Source organism: Epinephelus lanceolatus, chromosome 3 (genome assembly GCF_041903045.1).
Source record: "Epinephelus lanceolatus isolate andai-2023 chromosome 3, ASM4190304v1, whole genome shotgun sequence".
NCBI classification, from domain to species: domain Eukaryota; kingdom Metazoa; phylum Chordata; class Actinopteri; order Perciformes; family Serranidae; genus Epinephelus; species Epinephelus lanceolatus.
The window spans coordinates 11,852,251-11,863,993 of NC_135736.1; the positions used below are offsets into that span (position 1 = coordinate 11,852,251).

At 39.9% G+C, this 11,743-nt stretch overlaps 2 protein-coding genes across 3 annotated transcripts; one reads left to right on the plus strand and one right to left on the minus strand.

Moving 5' to 3' along the window:
- Positions 1–122: 122 nt before the first annotated feature.
- Positions 123–6,979, minus strand: pld6 (phospholipase D family, member 6). 2 transcript variants are annotated; one of them, XM_033623055.2, is made up of 4 exons: positions 6,901–6,979; positions 4,607–4,788; positions 3,854–4,083; positions 123–1,093 (listed from the first exon to the last, which is right to left on the minus strand). In XM_033623055.2, the coding sequence occupies exons 2-4, from the start codon at positions 4,783–4,785 to the stop codon at positions 825–827; spliced, it is 678 nt and encodes a 225-aa protein (XP_033478946.1). In that variant the 5' UTR covers positions 4,786–4,788; positions 6,901–6,979; the 3' UTR covers positions 123–824. The 2 variants fall into 2 exon arrangements, with proteins under 2 accessions (XP_033478946.1, XP_033478948.1); XM_033623057.2 differs by having other exon boundaries at positions 6,906–6,955.
- Positions 6,980–7,011: 32 nt separating this feature from the next.
- Positions 7,012–10,709, plus strand: LOC117254683 (transcription elongation factor 1 homolog). Its single transcript, XM_033623058.2, has 4 exons — positions 7,012–7,119; positions 7,442–7,578; positions 7,691–7,761; positions 9,677–10,709. Exons 2-4 carry the CDS (start codon positions 7,463–7,465, stop codon positions 9,739–9,741), a joined length of 252 nt encoding a protein of 83 aa, XP_033478949.1. The 5' UTR covers positions 7,012–7,119; positions 7,442–7,462; the 3' UTR covers positions 9,742–10,709.
- Positions 10,710–11,743: the final 1,034 nt, after the last annotated feature.

The window sequence follows — 11,743 nt, forward strand, 5'->3', positions numbered from 1 at the left end:
TTTATGCTGTAAGGCCTTACTGTGAATTTGTGACAGGCTAAATCATGTTGGAGCAAGAGAAAAACTACAGCCTCGGGGCAGTGATGCAACAGACCTGCCAGAACAGCAGTGTGAAAGAGGGTTTTTATTGGTGCTTGGCAAACATCTTCCCTGAGACTGCAGTAGCATACCCTAAACTATACACTGGATTTTTTACAGACAGTGTAATTTAGAGTGCAGTTAGACACAAGGTGAACTGTGGAGGGGTTTGTAAATAAAGGAATTAAACTAATCCCTTTAGTTCCAAGGGAGAAAATGTATAATGGATTATTGATTACAAAATTACCACGATGAAAGAAGATTAATTTGATCACCTCGGTGGAAATCTTTAAAATAAAGCAATGGTATTTGCGTAGTGTCAACCTGTGACACAATATAACAAACATAAACTTGAATTTAAAGAATAAAGAAATATTCTTACCCAACACAAACAGAGGCATTCTCTTTAGAACTCAAACACATCTATGTTGTGGATATCATCTTCATCTTAGACCAGTGCCAAATAGTAAATGTAAGAAACCTGAATCAAACAGGAACTCTTAAATGCAAACTCAGCCTGGTAAATCAGACATGTTTTCTGGGACACATTTAAAATAAAACTGCCGTCAAACTTCCAGCATCTTGAACGATAACATTGTCACTTACAGTCCTTCACAGCCACAGCCAGAAGTAGCAGAATCAAAACTTGAGAAGAAACAAGATAATGTCTGACTGAACCGATTCATCATGCATACCTTCTACCTCAAAGGCTGGATGAGCTCTGACTCACTATTCATCCTGGCTAATCAGTCACTGATTCTGATGGTGATGTTGGCAGGTTTTTGGGCACTTGAGTGGAGGTATCGAGCTCGATCGTTTTGCCCCCACAACTTGTGGAACTCCTCCATGAAGGGTCGCACCAGGTCGGGCTCCTCGGTGATGAGGATATTCTCCATGTTGCTCTGCACTGCTGTCAGCGTCCAGTTGAGGGAGCCGGTGATGAGCAGCCTGCCGTCCACCACTGCAAACTTGTGATGCATGTAATCGGAGCCCACGTCGCACCGCACACAGATCCCTGGGAAGCAGAGTGTAGACAGGGAGGAGGGTTGAGAGTATTCTTCAGTGCCTTAGAGATGTATTGATCTTCTCCACTATCTGCTATGTAGTTCTGGGTTGTGCACAAAGGATATTAATGAAGCTGTGGAGATGCTGAATACTACATAAGGTGCTTTGTGTGAATACATAAAGCAGAAGTATGTCCTGCTCTTTGTTCCTTGGAGCTCCTCTACGATTGAAACACCAGTAGAAGAGTTTTTAAATGGACTGTGCTCACCTGACCTGACCTGACCTGTGAGCTGTAACACAGAAGGGTAATATATATACATCTAAACCTCAGCACTTTCACTACATCGACTATTCAACACTATCCACTGCATCATTACATCAAAAGCTTACAACACTCAGGACTTGACATTTAAGGTCATATGAATGTTTTCATCCTCTCCATAAAATCACAAGACACTTATTCTTTTTCCCTCATCCAGACTGAGCAGGAAAAAAATGTTTGGATAGAGAAACCGGAGACGGAGCTATCAAATTTGAAAAACAACTTCAAACATAGGCCTTTATATTTAATTCACATGTGTGCTAATTATGATTACTTACTTATCACTTGCTATCAGTTTCCGAAACACCAAAAGTTCTGCATGTCCTGTTACAGTACTTCTGAGTTTTAGTACCATAGAAATAGAATGAGAGTAGAGCAGACATGATATTAAATCCAACGTGGCTGGATGGTTAGAGCGGCGGCCAATTTTGTATGCACTGTTGCCACTGCAACCATTGTAGCAGGCTAACCTCTGTATAAACAAGCTGATTTGAGGCAAGTTGCAAATTTACTGAGGTGAAATTTTGCAGTAACAACCCAAACCAGAGCTGGTGACTGTGGGAATGGTCGAGTGACTACCTTAATGACTAACAAGACTAACTAAGACAGTTTTGGTGAATTTTATTTAGTTTCTATTGAATTTGAATGAAGCCTGTTTTATGATGAATTAACAAGGCAATTAAGCTAATGTTTGTCTCAGTTCGGTTGGTGTACGGCTATATTTTTCTGGTTAATAGAGAAAATAGGTGTAAGAATAGGCCAAAACAGCCTTCTCAAACTATTGGGTGTGGTACACATTATGGCCCCACTGACATGTGCTGTCACCATAACAACTAAAGATAAATTGCTAGTTTCCTTTGTGTTAATCAAATGGCCAAAGGACACGGTTCAATGTTCTTTCTACTCTCATTCTATCTCTAAGATTGCTACTAAAAATTAACATTAAAAATATCTGTAGTAGCTATTTCACATAAACCAATCGTGCATTAAATCAAAAATAATAATACTGATTCTAATAAGGAATATAGTATGAAGACTAAATGCTTTTTAAATCTGTTGTACAGAAACTGCTTCTCTTCAGTTGTGTAGAATGGAAACTAACTTAGACAGAAGCAGTACTTTGGTAGAGTTTTTGATTTCACTTTGCATCACCCTGGTGGCCAGTAATTTTTTGATAGAGATTAGACATGCAAATTCTCTCTTGAAAGGGTAAGTGCATGCCACTTTAAAGGAAATGAAAAACAATTATAAGAAATGTGTTTTTAAGAGTCCATTTCTCCACCAGGAAACATGTCCCCTTGACCCCTCCAAAATGCTCTGTGTAAATGCCTTTTTGGCTTTTAAGAATATTTTCAGATGAAAGTGAAAAGAGCCAGAAACGACGGGAAAGAGTAAACACAACTGGCAATTAAAGTTTGATGTCTTTCCAGTTTTGACCCCAGGACACGGACAGTCCAGAAGATGTCCCTTTCAGATAATTTCAGCCTGCCCTTTCAGAGCTGTGCGCATCAGTTAATATTTCCCTCCTGAGGAAAATGTTTGGACTACCCAAGCCAGTGACAGCAAACTAATCCAAAGCACTGTGCTTAGGTGCCAGGCAGACACATTCAGTTACTTGAAGATAAAAAGGTTTATGCAGACAAAACAGATACAGTATGAAAAGAGGACTTGATTTTCCCTTTCGCCAAAGTGGTTCTCACAAGGTTTGCAGTCAACACACACAAACACTCAGAAACACTTTGCCTAATGAAATTTGCTGTCTCGTCGCCAATTTCTTACTTACTTAATTCTTACTTAACAATATACAGTGGCAGTAATTTATTGAATGCAGAGTGCTGAGAGAGAAAGTGAGACATTGTGAGTCTGACACATGACACAAAATCTTTCAGAGCTTTCAGAGTGTGATTACTCTGACTCATGGAAGGGCTTGTAGTGGAAACCTTCATTTACCTGGACAGTTCCTCTCATCTCTCTATTCACCACTAAGGGGCCCCTGTGGGACTTACTGACAATGACACTGATAGTCCGAGAACACAGAGGGAGCGCCTTTTATTGAGTAAGACCAGAGTCATCCTTCCCGTATTTCAAGTGAAGTTTGTCCAAAAAATGACCCCACAGAGGTCAGTGTGACCTTTGTGACAAATAATATTTCTAGGAGGGCTAAATATGACTCCCCAGGCCTGTGTTTATCAATTGTTTTGGCACTGTGCTTCATCACAATGACTTTGATTGATTGATTGATTGATTGATTGATTTCTGAAAGACAATAAGACAGTAATCCAAAGGATGACATGCTAAAGTAAAATACTTATTTCCAGCATGCTCCTTGGTGTTTACACATAAGAAACAAATAAACAAGAAGCAGACAAACTCAGACTGTTACAGTTACACAGCATGAAGACATATACTTCACAATGATTTAAAATTAAACAGGTCTGTTTCTCTTACCAGCCTTGCGGAGGACACCTATCTGGGAGCCAGAGATGGCAGCGTATTGCTTGTCAGTGAGGACTCGGATGGTGACTCCTCCGCTATGCAGCACCAGCACAGCCCTGCACAGGTCCATGTTGGAGAAGGCAAAGATACACAAGTCCAAAGAGGAGGAAGCAGACAGGATGTGGCGAAGAAGACGGGAGAAAGAGGTCTCTATGCCATGAGGCAACGGGCAGCAACAAGACCTGGAAGACCCGAAAACAAGAGAAAATAAGGTTGTGCCTACTTATTGTATCATCTGCTGATCTTCCATAGGGTATGCTAAATATCCTATATGCTTTTTTTCCCAGTTTATATACTACACTTCCTACCTAAGTCATATACTTCTTCCCCAAATTGTCCAGAATGTGAGAAAAACAACTGTCAGGTTACAATAGCTCTATTTAGCAAGAAAAGAAGAACAGTTTTCAAGCTGGCAAAAAATGCAATTACTTGCAAATGCAGATAGATCATACTTGTGTTTAAATTTGGTTTTCTAGATCTAATTCTTTGTGGGGAAATGTATTTAGCAGGTAAAATAATAGTCCTATAAAGAGAAAAACGATTGGGATGATGAATGGCAATCGCACGGACTAAATCCACTTACTGAAAGCATCTAGGGGCTATGAATTTTTGCAATAGTGGCCATTATCACAACACTTGACAGTGATAGAGTGTAAATCATATATAGCTTCCTTTTATTCAATTCAGAGATTAAGTTCCACCTACTGAGGCAACGAGGGAGAGAAGATATGCTCCACACAGGCCATCTCTGAGGGAAAGAAGAGGACCTCATTGAGGGTTCTTCCAGGTCTGAGGCGACGGACGAGCCAGCAAAGCAGCTCCACACTGAGAGAGAGGGCCACCGCACCCAGGCCGACCACCTTCACCGTCCACATCACTGACATTTACTACATAGCAAATCAGTGTTTAAGGAACCTAACATATCGTAAAAATGCAACGTTTCTAAAATTTGTATGATCATAAAATGTTTTTGCAATCTTGTCTTAAATGATTTTAGACATTTTCATGCAGGTATCAAACAGTAAATTATGATTATACCATCTGTTTTGCATATGTGTTTTGCAGTGCTGAAGCAAATTGACCAATCCATTAGTCTGTGTATTGTGTTGTAGTCTGTATCAGGATGCTGCTTTGGGAAATCATAATGGGCATCAAACACAGTTTTCTGACATTTTATAGGAAAAAAATGAAAAACCAAATCAAGAAAATAATCAGCAGATTAGTCGATGATGAAAAATAATTGGAACTGTACAGTCATGTGTATCAAAGACAGAACATGAAGTATTCACTTTCTTTAGTGGTATTTAGTTAGTCAAAGGAGAAGTACTCATACCATTCACTTAAGTAAAAGTACTAATACTACTCAGTAAAAACACTCTGTTAAATATTAAAGTCCTACACTCAATATTTCACTTACATAAAAGTACAAAAGTATTAGCAAAATGCACCTAAACTATTAAGGTCAAAGCATGCGTTGGGCAGAATGGTCATCCCTTTCAGTTTCATTTAATTTACATATATGTATATACAGTCAAAACATTTAAAACTGCTGGCTAGAGAAACGATTAATGTTAGCACTGTTGCCCACAAAAAGGCCTGGCCCCCCTCTGCGCTCAGCAAGACAATGCACCATGCCACACCGCAAAGACTGCTCATGAATGGCCAGAGGAATATGACAAAGAGCTAAAGGCCTTGATATGGCCTCCAAACTCCCCAGATCCCAATCTGATCAAACATTCTTGGGGTATGACAGTATCCCAGAGGTATCCCCCAATCCACAATGGGGCTGTGTTTGATCAGACTTGGCCCTGACCTGTCGAGACATGGACACAGGAGCTCTGGGGGTCACCTGTGGAGTCTGGCACCAGGATGTTGGCAGCAAATCCTCTAAGTCCCATGGGTTTTGAGGTCTGGTACCAGCACGATCAGTTTGGGATCTGGGGAATCTGAAGGCCATATCAAGGCCTTGAGCTTTTTGTCACATTCCACAGGCCATTGCTGAGAAGGTTTTTGAAGTGTGGCATGGCACATTGTGTTCTTGGGGGGGGGGGGGGGGGCACTGCCACTAGGGAGTGCAGTTGCCATGAGGGGATGTGCTTGGTCTGCAACAGTGTGTGGGTGGGTGAAGCACCTATACACAATCTGTGCCCAAGGTTTCCCATGAGAACATTGCATTGTGATGAAATGATCAATGATGGTTTCAATGTTGTGGCTGATCAGTATATTTGTAAAGTAACAAGTAATTCTAGCTCTAAGATAAAAGGGGTTAGAGCAAAAAGCACAATATTTGCCTCTGTATGTAGTGGATTAGAAGTATAAAATACCACAAAATGTAAATATTCAAGTAGAGTAAAAGTACCTCAAAACTTAGAGTACTTTTCATTGCTGTATCCAATGTATTGGTTTAACTAGAGCTGAGCAAAACAGCTGTTTAATGAAAATAACTCATTTTATCTAAACTAACATTGAGCCAGCTGTGTTGCTCAGCACTAAACCATGCAATGAATACAGTAGTGGAGTAAAGCACTGTAGTGTTGAGGTCCTTCAGGGAGAAGAATCCATCCTCAGTTGCTCTTCATAAAGTTTCTTACAAAGGACGTCCATTTTGTACAGATTGTAAGATCCTTTAGGCAAATAAGTGATTTATGGAATTGAAATAAATTAAATTGACCTGTTACTTTTACTGAGTATTCCAATGTTATACTACTTTATATTTACACTCCATTTCTTTCAAATGTTGTACTTTTTACTCCACTAGCTATATTTATCCGACGGCAAAACCAGTGTTTTCTTGCGGGACAAGGACATTGATGACAAGGTGTTGTAAGTTGTCATACCATATCAACACCAAACACTGAGCAGCGAAGATAAACTACGTCACAAACGCCATTTAAACCAAGCTAACTGCCAGGCTGTACAAAGAGTCAACAACCTAACATTTTCCAAAAATGTCGGGGGAATGTCAAAACATTTAAAAAGAGTATTTTTAGACAACACACCTAACCTGAGAGTTAGCTTCTGTCGCCACCACGCGGGAATAGGCTGTGTCAGACGCTGTTACGCCACTGCCAATCAACTTAACTGACATTTCAGAGAGCCAATGAGTGACCGCGAAGCAGACGCTCTCCTCCAATCATATAACGCGAACAGTTCCCGGTGCCGGGTCTACACGGAAGCCTGTTCCTCTTTACAGCAACGTGTATTTTTCACCAGAAAAGGTAAACAGGATTAAACTTCTACTAGATAACACTTTACTGTCACGACACGTGTAATTACTACGGTAACTCGAGGCATAATACAAGATGTTTTCTTCCCACAGTCCATTTAACTCGTCTTTTCATCGTGACGCTACTTATGTTGTACTGGAGATCAACAACAAACATGCTAACGATAGCCTGCTAACTTTAGGTGCTAACAGTATGGAGAACTGAGTTGTTTTACGTGCCAGTATTTCTCACATATTCCCTCTTCGGTGGTATTCACCCGTCCAATATGTTCTTCTTGTTGAAGCCGCCTGTCTTTTGTCTCTTTCTCACACAGGCTTCATTCAGTTGGTGCGCAATGGGTCGCCGCAAGTCCAAAAGAAAGCCCCCTCCTAAGAAGAAAATGACAGGAGATCTGGAGTCTCAGTTCACCTGTCCGTTCTGCAACCACGAGAAGTCGTGTGATGTCAAAATGTACTTTGAATTTCACCAAATCTCAAGTTAACTGCTTTAACAATGATTCATTGATGTATGAGGAAATTGTTGCCAACTTTTTTTGTTCTTCTTTTGCTTTTTCTGTCAACAGGGAGAGAAGCAGAAATACTGGGATAATATCTTGCACAGTCTGCTTGGAGGAGTTCCAGACCCCCATCACCTGTATCCTTATTTACACATCACAACTTTCTCCTTCTCACACTGTAACAAAACTAATAATAACATTACTGCAGAACAGTTCAGACACGTTGTAAATTGAATAATAACTTTGAATTATTTTATTAACTTTTGGTGTGATAGTGTTTTCTTGGCCTTGACAAACAAAATGTAAAACATCCACTTAATAGTTCTTTTAAAAGGCACTCCAACTGAGATCTCAGGTGGCGATCAAGTTGTTAGTCTTAGTTGGATCTAAGTTGTCATGGAGGTGGCTCAGATTACATCTACACCAAGCTGTCTTATTTGTAAAAAGCTGTTTTTGTGTAAAAATGATTTGCGTCCACACTGTCTTTTCCAGTATCATAATGATCTCTACCCAGTTAAACACCTGAACAATAGAAAATCAGCTAAATCTTTTGTTGGTCTTCTTTTTAGTTTGCAAACACCAAAAATGCACGTTACAGCTAACATCTGGTAAGGAGTAGGACTGGTGAATCCTGGCTGACCAAATCATTATTTTATGATTTTGACATCAGAAAAAATGATCATAAATACATGTTAATGACTGCCACACAGCCAGTTGTGACTGGGCAGGCCACAGACCCAGTTACTCTCTAAGTGTCATCCAGTTACATCCCCTTTCAGTCCCCTGCTCTCTGTAATCTCATAGACTGTTTAAATACACCTGAATTCAATATTTAATTGTAATTATGTACATATTTTAGTGCTTATCTTGTCTGACAGTTAAACAAGTAAAAAATCATGAATTTTATCGCAGTTCATAAAGACTACCTGTTCACCAGAGTCAATTGCAAGCTATGGTGCTGACAAAATTGTATGATCACAGCATCGACTAACATAAATACCACAAATTATTGACCGCAGCTTTGCTCAATGTTAGGTCTCAGACAAGATTACAGGTGATTGACAGTTACTGCCGCACAGCCCCTGACCATCACTGGCAGGCTTATGTCATCATTTGGCATAGCTCAGTTTTTCCCCTGCACATACTGAAGCATCAAGCCTGTACCTTTTTTCAAAACACTCTGGAGACTGTTTTGAAAATGCAGAGTTTTTGGGTGAGGGAAAACTTGACGCAGGACTGTAACTAGGAGATAAATACGCATATTGAAATATAACTGGCTTAATGTGGAAGTACTTTATTGACATCACATGGCTGGGAAGGTCTTTGGTGTTTGATGTAAATGGCCTCCTTGATCTTTCTCCAGTGGTCCACTGACTGCTGGTCAGTGCTGTGATGGGTTTTGGCCTGGTGGTTACAGACAGTTGATGTCTGTTTCTAGAGCTCATTCAGTTTCTTACCAAGGGGCCTTGATAAGCGTTCAGCTGTGTAACCCTGCAGTACCTTGGCTGAAGAAATATCAAGGAGACTTGGCCCCTCCTCGCTACAGTGACTGTACTATTGTAGGAACACAAAATTTATTATGATGGAAAAGCTGATACTTTAGCCAGCCACAGTGAAAGTGTAAACCAGCCCCAGATTCACTTTGGAACGAGCCTGTCTCCTTGGTGTTTCACCATGTGGTATTTGCGGTATTTTTTGATTGTTAAATTTATTTTGGCGCTGTGTCCATGATTTTTGTGCTTCTACTATCTGGTTGCTACCCTTTTATAAAGTCCAGACCTCACTTGCATGCTGTTATTGGCTAGGGGCTACACACCACTGGCCAAAGGTTACGGCTCAGGAACGTCCCAAACAGCAAAATAATAAGAAAATGAGAAAATAGACACAGGGGGCAGAGTCTAATAAATACACTGCCACACTGCTAAGGGGTCATGGGTGATGATTAAGAGGGATTACTTTTGTAAGAGTCTATATATTGTTTTTAAGGACAATCCTGCACAGTATACCTTCAGACAGCAATATTCCTTTTATCTTTAACCCATTGCTCTTCAGATTTGTCAGAGCCGGTTGACGTGTACAGTGACTGGATAGATGCCTGTGAAGCAGCCAATCAGTAGCCCTTGTGAAGCTGGACGTCTTTCAGGAAGAGGATGAGAATGTGGCTGATGGACCTGGGCCCATTAGGATCAAGCTGGTCAGAGGACGTTCATGAAACTTTAATATTTGACAGGCTTCCATATGGTCACTTGAGATTTGCAGCTATGTGAACAGCAGTTTGACCTATGTGGTCCTCAGGCACAAAGTGGCTCTGAAGGGTTCCTGTTGTCTTCAGGCTTCTTTTTAAGGTTTCAACCCACCAGTCTAGTTTTTACTCCTTGGATTTATTTAAAGAATATTTGCAATATGATTTTATTTATCTTTACTCATTGAGTGGGGCTTTCTGTTTTTAATCTTTGTTTCTTATTTTGTATGGGTCTCAAAAATCATAAAGCCTCTTAAATAGTAGCTGGAAAAGATTATTAAAAAATGTGCCCTGCTCTCTGTTTTTTTTTTTTTTTTTTTTTTTTGCAACCATTGCATATTGTTTGATGCAGAGATATAATTTTTACAAGAGGCCTGTAGTGTAAGAGAATGGGCTCCAATCTTGGCTTTTTGACTTTGTTTGGACATTAAGTTGAGGCATGATATCATGGGTGTGTCCACAGCTCTCCTCATCCTCATTAAGACAGTTGTATCACAACACTTGGTCATTCCACTGGAGAGAGGAATGGAAATGTCTACACTTTATGCATAGCTGCTAAGATCAAAGGTTGTCAACTGTTATTAATTCTTCATGTAGTTTCAAAATGATGTATGCTTTTGGTTACATGATCAAGAAATAAAATTTAATAAGTACGAATGATCTTTGTTATTATGTGCATATCTTCAGAATGATGCAGTGGTATCCTTAAATCAAGCGTTAATATTGAGTATTAAGAGTATTTTCCTATGCAACAGCCATATGTGTTGAGTAGCATAAAAGCAAGCTGTTTTTTAAAATGTGAATTTGTTATTAAGTGTGGAATAAAGGGGCAAGAAGAATTGATACCAGCATGTGTTGGTTGGTTTTCAGTGTATTGTCTAATGAACTAAATGTATTGGATTTTGATGTTATGCTGGATTAGACTTGTTACACAAAGAATTCACAGTGAGGAAAAGATTTTAAAACCTGGCGCACACTCTTTGGATTTCTCTTTTTCTTTTCTGATCAAGATGTAGCTGTTTGACCTTGGTTTGATTTGAAGCTGAATGTGAGTGTGTTTTTTTAAATGGGGTACTGGTAAACAAAAGGTAGTGATTAGATCTTACATGACATAAACATCCTGTACAGTGCTGAGCACCACCAGCTGGTGACAAATGGAGGGACAACCTCAGAATAACAGTATTACAGTTTGGGTTTTAGATGAACTGTTAAAGAAACTGAGATTTAATCCTGAAATGGTTAAAAAAAAACATCCACAAATATGTTTGTCAATAAGTGTTAGTGCTGAGATAATAAGCAACTTAGATTGACTTGGGTTGAGTATGATTTATGCAGATTTTATAGTAAAAGTCGAGTGAGGTGACAGAACACACTCAAAGTCCTCCAAATGTGTTTTTTTATTAGAGTTTGTATTGTTGCAGTGTTGATTATATACAGGTGTAGTCATCCTTGAAGAACATACCTTTTTTGTTAAAAGAAAAGCAAGTACAATAGGGTACCCTCAGCTAGTGAATAGATGGAAAACTACAAAAAAAAAACACTTTAATAATTGCAGCACTTAAATTCAAAGGTGTCAGAGACACTGGCAGTGCCAGTTTCAAAGTAAAATGTCTCAGCTTCTGATCTACTCTCCTGTGGCATCTGTGACCATGACACATTTTTAGGAGTCCAGTATCCGTTCATCCCCACAGAGCACAGGATGTAGCAGATCACAAATGAAAGAAGACACAGTGTAGCGGGGCTGTGCACCATGCAGTGCTGAGTGATAATAGATGAGATGTGGAGTGCCTGCCTGGGCTCTCCACCCAGGTAGAGTGTGTCCGTGCATGCGCGCGCCGCACTGTGCATTGTGTTTGATGATGGACCCCAGCTGGAGA

Bases quoted from the DNA above. Each gene is read 5' to 3' on its own strand.
- pld6 (XM_033623055.2), bottom strand. From the start codon at position 4,785: ATGTCAGTGATGTGGACGGTGAAGGTGGTCGGCCTGGGTGCGGTGGCC. The intron at 4,084-4,606 runs GTAGGTGGAACT...CGGGTCTTCCAG, and splicing joins TTCTCTCCCTCGTTGCCTCA to GTCTTGTTGCTGCCCGTTGC. The intron at 1,094-3,853 runs GTAAGAGAAACA...TCTGCTTCCCAG, and splicing joins AGGTGTCCTCCGCAAGGCTG to GGATCTGTGTGCGGTGCGAC.
- LOC117254683 (XM_033623058.2), top strand. From the start codon at position 7,463: ATGGGTCGCCGCAAGTCCAAAAGAAAGCCCCCTCCTAAGAAGAAAATG. The intron at 7,579-7,690 runs GTACTTTGAATT...TTCTGTCAACAG, and splicing joins AAGTCGTGTGATGTCAAAAT to GGAGAGAAGCAGAAATACTG. The intron at 7,762-9,676 runs GTATCCTTATTT...ATTGCTCTTCAG, and splicing joins GTTCCAGACCCCCATCACCT to ATTTGTCAGAGCCGGTTGAC.